General features: G+C 29.5%; 1 protein-coding gene across 1 annotated transcript; it reads right to left on the bottom strand.

The window, feature by feature from the left end:
* Nucleotides 1–668: 668 nt before the first annotated feature.
* LOC130448970 (suppressor of cytokine signaling 2-like) lies at nucleotides 669–16,068 on the bottom strand. The gene is made up of 2 exons (XM_056786595.1): nucleotides 15,758–16,068; nucleotides 669–3,199 (listed from the first exon to the last, which is right to left on the bottom strand). The coding sequence occupies exon 2, from the start codon at nucleotides 3,165–3,167 to the stop codon at nucleotides 2,355–2,357; it is 813 nt and encodes a 270-aa protein (XP_056642573.1). The 5' UTR covers nucleotides 3,168–3,199; nucleotides 15,758–16,068; the 3' UTR covers nucleotides 669–2,354.
* Between the last annotated feature and the right edge of the window lie 617 nt (nucleotides 16,069–16,685).

Here is a 16,685-nt window from a genome sequence, read left to right as displayed (position 1 = left end):
TATTGGGTATCCTACAATGGAAAAATGAACTTGATTTAGAAATATTTGACAATATTCTCTGAGTAGTACCAATACCCACTATCTTATTTTCAAAATAAGTGCAACTAAATATTTATCAGGAACTTATGTTACTTATACCAAGGACACACATTAGTACAATATACAAGTTTGATTTTGACATTATATAAGTGAATTACAAATTTTTTATGAAAATGGTAGAATTTTAAAAAATATATAAATAACAGAAAACAAAAAGAAATGCACAGTGGGACCAAAATAGTAATATTAATCTTAGAATTGATTGTTCATTATGCTATGTTTGAAGTTTGTATTAAGAGATTGCGATGTATTTATTTTATTTTCACAGTAGGAACATTTCTTATTTTTGAGTTATATAGGTACCTATATACCTCGTTATCCCTATTTAGACTATTAAAAACATCAAACTGTGAATCAGTGTTCATAAATGTAAAAAAAACAATAATTTTAGTAACATTGGTTTTAGCAATTTAGATAAATAAACAAATGAAAATAATTTGGTATATAAATAAGAATAAAATTTGAGGAACTTATATATATATATTTTTCATATTACAGAACTTTTTTGTTTTTCTCAGGTGCGACAATAAAAAACAACAAAAGAAATTTCATAATAAATAATTTGAACAAACTAAAAGTTTTTGGTAAATATAGAATTTCATGATAGCCCAAAAATTACCTATATTGGTACAGTTTAATCCAGCCTTACTGTCCCTTTGATTTTTTTTCTACGAGGAAAAAACTGACCAATTAAATCTACCTTTTGATACATTTTTAATAGGTTAGATATGTTGAAAAATTATAAAAGGGCAAAAGTATATGCCTATCTTTAGGCAAGCGTTTTAAATGATACATTTAAAGTTAAATGTGAGTTTTGAATGGTGACAAAAATATTTTATTGGAAGTTTGCTATATTCAATAGGATTCACGTTTGATTAGTTGGTATAGACGTAGTCTTGTACGATCGGCTTGAAAAATTAATGTTCATTCAAGCACGTATCTGACTTGGTAACTTCAGATAGCAAGAATTCAGTCGTCTTTCTACTTGAATCCTCTTACTGACTATTTCTTTGAAAAGCTATCAGTATATTTGAATAAAGAACTTGAGCAATAACTGTTGTAAAAGCTATGAAAAGACATAAAAGTCTACGTACTATAAAATAATTTGTGGACTTAGTTTTGATGGTATAAGTCGGAATTGTCATCAGAGCGAACAACTTATACCTGCAGATAGTTTTTTAGAGATATTAACTGTGACGCAACACTTGATGAGTGGTCTGGTGTTTTTATTAACTTAATTTATTTATTTTCGCTATCAAGGAACACTTAGCAAAGATCTTGACAAACAAAATAATTTTTACTTCAATATAGTTTGTGTGTTTAGGGAAACCAAATTACCATGTGTGCTTAGGGAATCCAAATTACCAAATATAAACAGACTTAAAAGTTTCAGGAGGCCCGAGACTTTTGATTGTGTAGGTTCATTGACAGTTTCCATTCCGAGTGGATATAAATGTTAATAAATAAAATAAAGAATACCTATGTATTGAAAATATCTATGATTGTAATCGTTTTCAATGCTTATGACAACATATTCAATCAAATAAATTAAAGGTTTGACTATAGAAATGCACCACTGTAGAATATTTTATAGATGCATTGAATGGATGATATAAATTATATATAGTTGTGGTTATCAAATCGTGTCCCACGGGTCACATGTGGTTCGAGGCCCTTATTGGACGCACCACGTTTTAGAAAAGAATTATGTAACTAGCAATAACTTATTTTTAAAAGTTTAAAGATCGTTAGAGTAATAATAAATAGGATTACTTGCTATAATAAATAATTTTACCCTACGATAATATTCGAAAAATTTGTTTGTTTCTGATTGCGGCACCTTGTTTAAATTTCTGTACAGTTAAAACAGTCAAACTAACCAGCAGTTTCGACTGTGGAAATGTATCAATGTTACATAATAATTGCTACTTAAAAATCGATATATCTTAGATATATCCAGTACAGAGTTAATCTGAAATGAATTTGGTTTAATCAATTATGTATCATCTTTAATAATGGAAGCCTTTCATTAGTAATATTGAAATTTCTGTTTTAATAATTTCAACATTGACTTATTTCCAGTGTACAAATTTAAGTTCCATTCAACAAACAGAATTAATTGTTTTATTTTTACCAATTTGTTAACCTACCTAATTAAACACCGAAATCAGTGCTATTTTAGAATACTTTTATTGGTGTTCCCTGATGTCGGTATGTAAAGGTACCGACCAGTCCAGTCTTTGGCCCAATCAAAGTTATATATAAAAAGGATACTCGGACAAGTAACCTATCAAGGAATTGGGTAATTCCAACTGAGTATGTGGACGAGGTAGCATCGCTAAACGAGGTTTTGCAGCGTCTTGCAATGCTTTATGCGTGGCCAATCTAGCCAAATGTTTAAGGCTAGGTGGCTTCGATTTTTTCCTGACAGGTTTCTCTAATAATATGGAAGAGTACCATTTACCTTGTTGATCGACCCAAACCTGCGCATTATTACGACACAACTTACTTTGTTGTACATAATGCTGAATCAAGTCAATAACACTAGGAAACATCGGCATCGCTGATTGGAGATGAACTTGGGCATCTAATCTAAAATACCCGTTGGTATAGAATAAACGCACGGAAGTAGGTCCACGTTCAGTTTGAACACTAAGAGAAAAGAGAAATTTAGGGTCCGAAGAATTTCGCACTAAAAACTTTCCTACACTCGTTCCTTTCAATAGTTCATGGCTTTGTTGATAAGTTATACCTTCATAATACCAACCGGATAGGCGCAGAGCCCGTACGGTGTCCGACAGTCTTTGAAGTTCCGTTTCGGAATTGTTTTCTAATGGCGCTGGGGCAAACTGCAGGGGGGTAGCGAACGGAGGTAGAATGAATGATAGAGGCACGCTTGGAGATACTTGTGGGGAAGGACATGGACTTGGGTTTGGCGCCAAAGTAGTCACCAAACCACCTCCACTTAGCACGTGCAAAGATCTCCTCGTACTGCAACATTGTTGATTCGGAGGACAGCACTGGAATTCGTGCTTGCAGTTTGGACATACCACGCTACAGCCTAACATTGCACGCTAATGCCATGCCCAATACTTCAATACTGAAAAAGAAAAACAAATATTTAAAACAACTGTTCTCAGAATACACATAGCTTGTTCAGGTATTATTGAATGGGATATGAATGTATAATTGTGATTGGTTTTATGTCTAAATGAACTGTTTATGGCTTTTTTAAAAGATAATATTCTTGACCTAATTTCAGCTTTCATAAATAGGCGTTAAAAATTTAAATATAACGAGATGTGAAAAAATAATTAATTAATTAAATTATAATGAATTTCACCCAAGGAAATATAATTAAATTATATTATCACTCCTCGTATATCGTTACATTTTAATTTCGAAGTTAGGTTTACTGATTCCTAATACCACTTTTGACTAACGTTTTATTTGACATTGTTCGCAGACATTTCAAAATTATTTAAGCCATAACATTTAATTCATGTTTGTTCAGTTTAAGCATAGTTTTTATTAATATCAAATATATACATGTAAACATTCTCAGCAAAACAAGATAAAATAGAATTTAAATAAAGGTATATCAACCCAATGGTTGAAGAAAAAAAATAAATTTATGTATGGATATTAGTGCAGCCCAATTTATAAATGCCTACGTCATACCATTCTCTGAATTTTACAAATTATAACGTATCTTAATATATTGATTATCCATTGTTTCAATTAAAGGAATATATCTGATAAGCAGTTGTTTACCCAGTACAACAATTCACTGTGTTTTAGTACATGAATTATTACAAATATTTGCTGATTATTATTTTCTGAGAAAAATTATTTCGTCGAAAAACCATAAAAGTAGGTATATGTAGGACGTTTATTATAGTTGGAACTGTTTACGAAAACCATTTTTTTAGTTATTGCAGCAAGTTTCTTGATATAAAGTTAACAGTTTCCTATTATTTGTGTAATAATTATATTAGATAATTATAGGCAGATAATCATTAATGCTTTACAATAATACAATTTTTAGCGACAATAAGGTAAAAGTTTGTGAACAAATAAACAACCGAATTAATGTTGCAACTAATTCCAATTTTCCTGATTTGCGAAACAGTATACGTTATACACAATAGACAAGAGAAGTCACTTAAAAATAAATACAATATTTATTTAACCTGTACAATAGCAATTCATCTAAAAATAAATTTGCAAATCAGTACGCCAATGGCTGTTAGATGTTGCTGTCCTTCTAGAAACACATTTTTCTTTTATACCTGCTTATCAAAATTCGAATTTCCCAGTATTATGTGCCGGGGCTGTTGCCTTGGATTGCTAAGAAAGAAAAGGACAGGGCTTCGTTGCAGGTGTGCGTGTATGTCGACAACCGGTGCACCCATATTTAGTAGTACGAGAAAAGACTGATATTTTGATAAATACTTTAAAGTAATGGATAATTGAATTGCAATTATTGTTAAAATAAAATTGTCACTCCTTAAGCTAACAAATGTCGATGAAACTTAAAATAAAAAAAAATTAAATAACACATATCAATTTGACTTCCTCGATAACATTATGATTTAAAAATGAGTCTTCTACAAAACATTTTTGTATTAGAATAAAAACAAATTGACGAAAATATTATTTGGTTATGAGGTTAATAATTTGTCAATGAAATTTCTAACACATCATTAGTCGAAATTCGAAATACAATATTATGCTAACAATAAAAAGAATTAATGCTTTAAAAAATTAGAAATAATCAAATTCATGTTTATCAATTTACAAAGTTTTATGTTCAAAATTTACTGCACTAACACAGACTTTCTATAAAAAGTTGAGACAGATATATTGTGAATAGTTCTCTCCATTTGGTTCCGAGAAGTCTGAATGGGAGATATTCGCGGAAAGCACATTAGACCTCTGCCGGTGCCAATACCTAGTACCCACAACATAATCCGTCTCAGAGGCCCCGACCAGCTGGGTACCTAGATAAATATTTCTTAATAATCAGATAATATACGAGTCGACTTCAAAATAAAGTCCATATATAATGAATTGATTAGAAAATTAATAGGTCTTACTTGTTATTTATTGTAATTTATTAATAATTTTGATAGTTCAATTTAATTTCACGAAATTCCATTAAAAGTGATTTCTGACTCAATGGAAAAGGTTTCTAGAATTACTATTTAATACAACACATGTTTATGTTGTTTTTGCTTCGTAAATATACAATAATTTCTAGTTAGCGATTTATATACGGATTTTACCTTTACCTTGTAAATTTTTATTCCTTTTATTTATCGTAGTTTCTCGTGCATACAATTCACGGAAAATCTGAAATTAAAATATACAGCTGCTATTAATAGCAGCTTCCGTATATTGACAAAACAACTATCAAAGCCGATGAACATTTTTGTATCACGCAAATTTGAAACAGAAATAAACATTGCTTCAAATATTATGATGTTATGTCTTATGCAAATTTATTTTTTATTTGCTCCCTATGGTATGAATAAATTTAAGCATCCAGCCAATTCATCTTACATGAATTCTTCTGAAATATTTAAGTTGAGCAGTCGAGGAGCTGCTTCGGTCGGGTGTGCCACTAGAATTGTTGACAATCTGAATTTTATGCAAAATTTTATGTATCGACGTTTATTTGTTGCATTTTAGTAGATGACGAAAGCGTAGCTTAATCTTATTAATATGCGTAGCTTGTTTTGTAATATCATTGTCAAAATTAAATATATTGAATGCTGTGTCGATAGCTGAGAAATCTAAAGCATATACAAAAAACTATGTGATTAAGTCGTTAGGGAATTTTTTACTCCCCTGCGAGGTTACGAAGAACACAGTCATCCTATTGGTTTTTAAAACAGAAATCCTATCCTTACAAACCAATTAGTCCAGAATTTTTATTAGAGAAAATGGAAAAGTTTTCAAAAAAAATCGGAGAATAAAAAGTATTTACTAATGAAAGTGGAAACGTTTGAATATAGCACAAGAAATCGAATATCTATAAATAACCACTCAAAATAATTAATTTAAAAAAATGCAATGTAATATTCAACTTCATTTGTTCAATTTTGTTGTGTTAAAAAATGTTCCAGTTTTTTGAATTCTAATAATTATGTCACTTTGAGATTAAAAAGGAAATCTATATGATATATCAGAATATAAAAGATACATCATATGTAGCTCCAAAAACAAAACAAGTTATAAGTTTCCTGTTCGAAATAGAAAGTACCTTTACAAATAGAAATAGTCAGCTTCAATTATCCACAATAAACGTAATGCGGTTATCTCCAGAAACAGATTGAAAAGTACCATTTATCATATAGATTAACTGATGTCCAATAAAAAAGTGATATATTAATTGAATAAGAAATTTTTTATAGCGTACAAATCTAATTTTTAGGTAGCGATTCCCTGAACTTCTCTATCATATATTTTTTGAAAATTTTCATCAGTACAATTCAATTATAAATTGAGTTGTGGAATCTTTGACCTATTTGTTTATAGTACGGTAGCATATAAGATAACAAATTATGTAAACTAAATCTTTATGACGTTAACAATTATAATGAATGACGCGATCCAAATAAAATATTGCTGTATATTAACATGATAAAGAATCAATGCTATAAATTCGTTATCTCTATAGACCTTAGTGTACCACAAAAAATTGTAAAAAAAAACAGTTACTATCCTAAAAATTGTAGCTTATGTTAGAAGACCGAAAAATGGTGTTTGGCAAATTGGGTTAAACGAATTTCAAGACTTGCGTTGAATAAGCCAATTTTTGGGATTTTTAACCAAAAAATGTCGATAGGACTTGTTGGATTGTTTTCTTTATTTGCAAATGACCGTTTTTATCCTTAAATATATATGACGTTACTCAGAAACGTTGAAGAACTTCTGTTTATTACTGAAAATTTACTGCTCAATATTTCCTTGACGGCCAAATTATATGATGAGGATTTTATAATCCATATTCAATAATACTCTACATATATACAGTATGGTGGATTAAATTCGTTATTTCCTAAAACTGGCGACTTAAGGAAAAATCCTGGAACCCGTCGATATTTATTTTTCAACAGGCTATTTGTAAAGATACCTTTTATCTTCTGAGTAGTAGAACGCATTGCGATTTCTATTTCAAAAAAACACAAAATCTAAACTAAGTGCTCCAATTGTTTACCTTCAGATAAAATACAATGAGAAAGACGTGCCGTGCCGCGCCGCGAACTCTTCTCGAACCTTCTCTATAACTTCCGGAGTTATTTGTGCATCTTCAATACGTATCCTTTCTTGGAGCCCAATGATATTTTGAGGTATATATTAGTCTACTTTGCTTTTCAAGTATCCCCATAAAAAGAAATCAAAGAGTCAAATCAGGTGATCTGGGAGGACATTTTATTGTTCCTTTTCGACTTATCTACCAATTTGTAAAAACGTTGTTCAGTAGTTGCGCACAATGACAATTACAGCTGAAGGTTAACAATATGACGGGTTTCATTATATTTAATGGATAATACAATTTATTTTAATTATAGTGTATTAATTTTTTAGACAAATACAAACATCAATTACCCTGATATATAGATATGGCTAAATAGGTATAAAAAGATCTTTCAAATATTTCCATTTAAAAATTTCACCAATGACATCATCTCGCTCATATATGTGCCGTCAAAAATGAATCGTGTCCTTATGAATATTCTGTTTGAAAATAAATACAACGGGTTTCAGGTTTTACCTTAATGTCGCCGGTTTATGAAATAACGAATTTATTCCTTTCATTTGCACCATACTGTATATAGGGACAATATGATTGATATCTGTAAAGTTCACCTGAGTATTTGATCAGTTTTTATATTTTGTTTTTTGAAAATTACATTTAAATTTATATTAAGGAGGTCTTTTTTAAACTTACATACTGGTATTTTTTGATAAAGTGCACAATATTTTCGCAATAAGTCAGTCAATCGAGAAATATATATAAAACGAAAGTTGTGAAAACAGTGTGAAAGAAAACTAGTATTTCAATTGGATGGCGTCTCTACTATTTATGTCATTTGTCTAGTAAAATGAGTTGTATATAAATAACCTCCATGTGTCAAGATTTTCCAACAAAAATAATGCGACCAACACGTAGCAGTCTCCTAATAAATTTATATGACTAGCAACAAATTCTAGAATACGAACGTTATATTTAACTTGATTCCCTCTAAAATAAATGTTGTTCTTATAGCTAAACAGTTCAGAGAAAATCTATTTCGAGATGGAATCGGATCGGAATTTCACACGATCGAAAGCAATTTGTTTAGACATATCTCCAGACCAGAAAAAAAAAACAAAAACAAATCTTGAAATACACGTAAAGCTAGACACAAAAATAAGTTGTTTATGTGTAGAAATATTTATTTTTAAAAATTCCATGAGGTAGTAATAATTTAAAGCAATCTTACTGGCGATAATCTGACACCAATTAATCACATTAATAGAAATAGATGAATTTTGTTCATAAATATGGAATCCGTTTCCTTTTTTTAATTGAAAAATATCGAATTCAAATTGAAAACGTTACCATTATTACTTGATAAATTGAATTCGTTCTTTAACGAAACTGTCGTTCTATTTTAAGTATGATTCTAATCTAAAATATTGCCACTATTATTATTTGTGATTATAAACATTTCCAGTTTGAAATCAACCAAGTTTTAATTTTTCAGTAATTTTACTCCTTCCAAAAGAGCTAGTTATAGGATCGAGGATGGCGGGGACACAATAACCATACTTTCAGGCCTAATGTTACAAGCGAAGTTTAAAACTCAAACTTGATTTAAGCTACATCTATTGGTTTTTTCATGTTTTATAGTTAGCGTTTACTGACAAATTTAAACGACGACCTGAGGTAAACAAAAAGTTATTAATTCTACAGCGAATCTTTAAATTGTCCTACATTTTTTTTGTTGTGGTTCTATCTGAAACATGACCTTTTTACCTTTTCGTTCTAAGTTACCGTATCACTTTTTTTTATTGCACTGTTTCTTTGTATTTTTTCACAATGTCAACCAAAAATACTTCTTCATAGAAATTGCACGATTTTTTGTTCTTTTTGTTTCTTGGAATATATATTTGAATAATGATATTTTTCCAAGTTCAATTTCTTCTGTTGTCTTTACTCATTATCCAAATATACTTGCGTGCATAGAAACTATTTTTTTTAATTATTCATTCGATCAATTTAATATGCTTCAATATGCAATAAACTTATCAGGATATTTTAGCAATTCATGTGGTACTTTGGAGACGAATTTATCTTTACGCATGACAATGCAAGATCGCACACTGCTAGAACCGTGCACAGTTACAATGTAGAAGTCGGTTTTCGGGTTATGCCAACATACAGTCCTGACCTAAATCCGATAGAACATTTATAGGATGAGCTAAAAAGAATTCGAGCTAACTAACAGGATACAATAACTAACTTGATTAGATCTACGCTTAATCGTACGAGAGATGCTATTAGGCAATAGGAGGTCATAACCATTATTAAGAAATTATGTGTTTTAAATTGTCAATAGCCCTATTTATGTTAATTATGAAAAAGCTTAATTTGCTTAATGCATTAATTTCACTATGTAGTACATAGGAAGTTATCATAAATTTATACTCATATTAAAATATATTAAATTGTCTTTCAAACAGCATACTTTTTTTGATCTGATGAATAATTTAAAAAAATATATATATATAGTTGAAGTCAAAAGTCGATTTCTATGCACGCAAGTATAATTACTGTTTATAATTAAATTTTTTAGACTACTCTTTTTGGTCATTTGCTATTTATTGTTTACTTTGTTAATTTATGTTTTTGTATTATTCGCTGTTCTCATTATACCTGCTACTGCGATATACAATTTTTAGGAGGAGAAGGGATAACCATTATGTCATTATTGAAGATAGATTGATTAAATATTTTAGAACGAATTTTACATTGATTCATTAAGTTACTGTCGGTTTTTCTGTTCTGCCAATTTACAAGAGGCTATACACAGATTTGTTGATAATTAGAGATGGCATCTAGGTCTCGCTGGAAAGTTGTTTGAAGTGATTTTTGAAAGAAAATTCAATAAAAGTTTTTTAACAACCAAAAATTTTTGATGGTAATTCATATAGAGTAAAGAAGCAATTGTATAAAAAACAAGGTACCTTTTTTTCAAAATCGGCTGTTTCAAATGGGTAACATTTCCTCGGCAGCCATTTGGGACTTAGAAAATAACATAATTTACTTGAATGTTTTCAGGAAAATTATAAAAATTACGGAAAATTTGCAGTGTCAAATTATCAAATACCAACACACAATTAATTGCGACCACATCAGTAAGCAATAACAAGTTTATTTTTAATTTGGCTTTAATAGCTATGTTACTTAGAAAAGCTAATCACAAGAAAACACAGAAAATGTTGGAAAGACATAGTTAAATTCATGTAAATTAAATATAACTTTTTTTTAAACAGTGACTGATAAGTTACTTATAACAGTTTGTAGATGCTAATGGTCTAGACTGCTACATTGTTGTTATATTAATTTGCGAATTTGTATCATTGGAACAAGAATTTTATTTTTTTATATACTTTATTCATCTTTAATCTTTGTATTTAGATATTAGACAACTGCTTACTTACAGATTAATTGGTGGTTTTCTAGTTTCTATTTTTGTTATTTATAGTTAAAGTATCGTGAGGAAAAATGGGCTTTCAATACAATTATGTTTTAACGTCAAATTGTTAGTAAATATTGTCTGCTGAAATTTATCTTTATTCATCTGAAAAAGTATATTGATAATTTAGATATATATCAAAACCATACCGACATTTTAGTTTCACCAAATTTTCCGAAAATCTGTTTAATTCAGAAATGGATTGTAAGTATAAACTACCCTTATTTATCACCTTAAACAAATTTTGCATAAACCTCGCATAAACATCGAAATAAACGGATATACATTTTTTAGCAAATATATGTAAAAGTAATTTGATTAACTCATGAGAATGTTTTTTCCGGCTGCCAAACAATTTTTTCTAGTAATCAAATGAAACGATTGGTTTGAATTACATTGAAGGGTACCAGATAGTTTTGTGTTTCTAAGGCATGTACATAGGAAGCACAATTAGATACAGGTGAATATCTCTAAAGCTAAATCTAAACAATAGATAAAACCATGGATTGTAATTACTCTATGACTAATTTGTTAAACCATTGTTTGATTAGTACTAATTGTGATCAAGACAGCGCATAGTGAAGTTATGTCCATTGTTCAGTAAAAATTGAACGGTAGCTATATAATATTTAAATGTGATTAGAAAATAATCATTCACCAAGCGTTTAGTGATAATTATTGAGAGTACAAAAAAGTAACTCCAAATACAATTGTAAATATTCACTAGAAAAAGTTTTTATACTAACGAATATTACTAGTGGAAAATAAACGAAATGAAATTGTTTTTCATACGAATAGTGCAGAAAATTTTCAGTTGAATCCATTAAATTTGTTCAGAAGATTCTTGTAAAAAATATATTTATCAAGAAAAACATATAAAAAGATCTAAGAAGTACTTTAACCAAGAGCCTAATCTTTCAAGTCTATAAGTGACAACCCCTCAACGAAATACTTCCAAAATAATCTGCGACCCGCAAATTCTAATAATTTGTAGTGTGTTATTCATTCCCTTCCAATATGACATTTCACCGTGTTCTCGTAGTGCCATGAAGATTGAAAATGTAACTGCAAAAAGATGTATAAAACGACCACAATAAGGTAGCAAATCCATTGATGGGTTTGTTTCCCCATTTCGTAGAAAAAATAAAATTTGATATGTAGCAATAATATCAGTATTTCCAAGTCACTTTCATAAAAGCTACTCACCTGTATTTTAAAACAATTGAAACTACTAGTTCAATGACACTTTATTACTACAGGAAATACGATTTTCTAGAAATAAATATTTTTTTTACATTTGACAATGGACACGTAACTTTTGTTCCGTTTATGTGCCTACTTTCCGTGACAACCATTATTATTACGACAAATAATAACCGTTACTATTGATCTTCCGGTAGTAGTAATAAAAATTAAGGGATCTACAATTTTTGGTTTAAACCACTGTTGAACAATTTCATATGTGATATTGTTTAAATTACATTAGCAGGCTCTTTGAACCGTTACGCCTAACCAATACATGAATGATTTTACAGGAAAACAAGTATGTATGTTACCTGTCGAACACTTAATTAAACATCAATGGAAAAATAGCTGAAAGCGATATTTCGCCTTATCTATCATAACGGTAAATAAACCAAAAATCTAGGAACTTCTATCAGAACCGCAGAGTTAATATTAAAGATAGAGAGACCGAGGTATTGGAGCTTATTCAAGTGGGCTCGAAATGCTGATAGACAGAGAAAGAACATCGGTATACCACTCTTTATCTCTCTCTAAACTCTATTCCGATTGGAGCGCTATGACATCAAAGTTTCAATTGGTGGGAACAGCAATGGAGAAGAATAAGAAGTCTTATTTTGGTTCAGCGTCCAGAGAAGTAGAGGGTGGTTAAAGGATGCTTTTTCTCTCTGATTCAATAGTAGAATTCAACTTACATGTCGCTTCTACCTATCCTAAATACTTTATAATGATCAGAATATATTTATCGATACACCACTGTCAACAAAACCCATGAACCAATATCGGTAAAGATTTTAATTATGGCGTCTATACAAATATATTCATAATACACATGACTTCTCAAGCCTTTCACATGTGGTAACTAAACCGAGACTCTAATTTCAGTTTCATTGGAACATAAAATTATTCAATAAAATAGCTTCCAGAATATGGATAAACAATACGTTGAAAAACATTCGTTTGCTATTTTTACTTAACTACAATTTATATGATCATTCACGTTGCCGTAATAATGGATTTTAGCTACTTTTAAGACTTGTCTATTGAAAAATGCTCAGGAAAACAAAACCTTGTTTTACATACTCATACCAAGAATAACACCAATGTCTAATGCTTACCGTTAAACAAGTAGATATGGTTTGGTATCAAGACATTGCTACTCTTGCCTTCAAACTTTAATAATTGGGATTCTAGATATTTCCTAACCTAACGTTTATATGATAAGCTAAGAACAGTAATAATAAAATACATGAATGGATGTACAATTTCGCTTCATGAGAGCACTAAGATAAAAACATCTGTTGAAAGTAAGGAAGATGACGTTCTTAGGTATATCATATTTTTTATTTTATGTAACTGAGAGTTTAGATGTAACCTACCAACAGATACATTATAACAGTCGAAATATTTGTTTTTGAAACTCAACTGTACATTTTATAAATGAGTAGGTTGAGCAAGCGATATTTTGTAATATCAAATGTTGCATATAATAATTAATGTATTGAAATGCCCCACTTTTTATTAACGAGTCATATTAATATTGGAGAAATTGTATAGTATCAATTATTTTAGAGTTACATTGAAGATTTAATAACTTAAGCACCTTTTGGTTTTATAAGCACTCACATCAATAATAAAATTCTTCGGAAATGATGATGAAATTTTCTTAAAACTAAAATATGCAAATCCAACTCACGTTAATTATATAAATTCGTGATAGGTAGAATATTTATATTCGCCTTTATCATATTATAGAAAGTATCAACCGAACCTCAAAAGATATTCCAGTGTTGCCACATTTATCAAATATCTAAAATACCATATTTGCTTGCGGAAAATAATGTGTCATGGGAATATATAAATTTGTGGGAAACAATGAAACCCTTAATTTGGTTACATGGCTAATAATTGCAGTGCATGAATCAATATCAAAAGTTGGGAATTATAAAATTTGTATATTACAATATGAGAATTGCCTGTGAATATTAAATGGAAATCAATACCACAAGCTTAATTGATAGAAAGCAGCAAGAAAAACAAAAAACTATAGTTAATTTTACATTGTGGTGAGCGTGAAAAATTTTAAAGGGAAAATACACATACACCTAAATCTTTTATTAAAAGCATCTTTTTTGTAACATTAGGAACTGAATTTATACTCGCTAAAAAAACAAACTATATATACTATTCTCTAGTGTTGCGTGTCCATCTTGTGTTAATTTATTTCCGATAGAACATTTTTTCTAGATCCCCCTTTAAGATTCGCCACAGAAACCCACTGATGACACAATTTGTACAAATACATTATTTTGCGAAATAATATAATTAAATCTCCGGCAACTACGTATACCATGTCGAAAGAGATGATAATAAATTTCAATGTTGGTACCGAGAAATCTGAGATAATGAATTCCATTTAAAAATCTCAAGACCGCTTGCTTCCACTGCTATTCAGGGTCGTTTACATTGGAGTTTAAAGAGAAGTACTGGAAATACACACATGCATGTCATTTTTTATTTATGGTATATTTAGTGTACCTATAAAAATGCGAAAAATAGTCGATCATTACATAAAAGAATGTTAATTATAGTTTATTTTTATGTATTTTACATTCTTGTACTTATGTATTTCAAAATAATTTCTTTGATAAACATACCAAATTATACCACTTAATCTCTACAAATTGAAGGAATAATAGGATACCTACGTATTCAGGATTTTTAGCATGCAAGCTTCGGATGAGGATATTTTCTGAATTTAGTGTTCCCAGAAGGGCTCAACTAAAGGTGACAAATACATGAAAGTTTTCAAAACTTTCAACGTTAAAGCTTATTAAAACTAAAGTAAATTTAATGCCGGATTTTAAGGAAAAAATATTAATATACCTATGGAATTTCAAACAATCTTATACTTATTACGAATTTTTATAATTCATTCAGTCAGTATATTGTTCAATTTAATATATAGATAATCAATTTTAAGTCATTTTAAGGCGAAATAAGTACTTTTACTTATAATCATATTTAACATTGTAAGGGAATAATATAATTGAATAGTACATAATTTATTAATCACTGAAATTAATTTTTTTAATAACTGAACAATTATTGATAGTTTACATGCTAATATAAGTTAATGATCTTCCTCGAAATCTATCATATACGATTGCAATAAATACTTCAAGGTAATTCAAAAAATTTGCGAAACCTTGTTTAAAAATTTATAATTTATAAAGTATAGTGAAACAAAACTACAAACTAATAATGATAGAGGATAAGGAGTGAATTTTAACAAATAGAAATAATTAGAAAATTTAATTACAACCTTGAGACACACGTGTGTATGTATCAAAATAAAAACGTGGGTGTGCTTTTATTTATGGAAATTTAGATTAATTTTTTAATACTTTCGCAAATGAAATTGAAAAATATTGTAGATAGCTTACATTTTAAGCAGCTTACTTAATATCATTCTATTTTTGAAACGTTGTAATACTGACAAAAAAATTCTAAATGAATGATGAATTCACTAAAAATTAGGTCGTAATTGAAGCAAAATTCAGGATGCCAGTAAATGAATTTAATTCGAAGAATGAAGTAATGAAACACTAACATTATTCATTCAGTATTTACGTTACATTCATTGATAAAAATGTTCTTACCTATATTAATTTGTGTAGACAGTAACTACGAGAATTGTAGAGGATGTACCACATTTTCATAACTACAATTAGAGGCACTTAATCCAATGAAAAATTGAAATGACACTATACACTTGAAATATGTTTACTAGCACTAGTCCGAACATCAATCCAAGTGCACATGATTTTATGTACACTATATTCTCATTGACAAGTTTATTTTGAGGTTAGATCTTTAATTTATTGATCGTACTACTTACGACACGAACGGTCGTATAACGAATGATATTCGTACAAGCAAGCTAGATTGTCTAGATGACGCTTAGAGAGAGAAGGGGAATGGCTGTTTACTTCTGTATTAGATAAGGATGGGGGAGTTGTAAACTTTCTGAGAACGATAGAACGTGTTTTCATTTCACGTTAAGAAGGCTGGCAGGAGGGGCGTCGATTCTGTTGCTGTCGAGTAGTACCCGGAATCCTATCTTCTCGGAAAGTATATGTATATATAGCCCCGAGTTAGGCCCACTACCAGCTCATACATACTTACAGTGATTCTAAAAATGTCGGGCGACTGCGTAAAATTAGAATGGTAAATCGATTTTGAGGAAATAATGACGTGGCGACGTACTATTTTTTAATACAGAATGAATTGGATGTTTTGGTTGTAAGTTATTTCGTGACATAGATAGATGTAAAATACCTAGATTCATTAAGAGAAAACTGAATTATACTCTTAAAGATACAAAATTATATAAACAAGAAGATATATACCTTAATGTTCAAATGACTTTAATTAGAATTGAAGCTTTTCATGTTTAAGTTACAAAATTACATCTACAAACGTCATTATTAATACTTTGATAAAGTTACGTCAAAATAAAAATACTTTCTATAAAAAACCATTATTTATTAAAATAAAGACTATATATAAAAGTAATTATTATTGTTA

Source organism: Diorhabda sublineata, chromosome 9 (assembly GCF_026230105.1).
Source record: "Diorhabda sublineata isolate icDioSubl1.1 chromosome 9, icDioSubl1.1, whole genome shotgun sequence".
Classification (NCBI taxonomy): Eukaryota; Metazoa; Arthropoda; class Insecta; order Coleoptera; family Chrysomelidae; genus Diorhabda; species Diorhabda sublineata.
Note: the sequence above shows the minus strand (reverse complement) of the source record. Positions and strands in the feature narration are given on the sequence as shown.

Bases quoted from the DNA above. Each gene is read 5' to 3' on its own strand.
- LOC130448970 (XM_056786595.1), bottom strand. From the start codon at position 3,167: ATGTTAGGCTGTAGCGTGGTATGTCCAAACTGCAAGCACGAATTCCAG.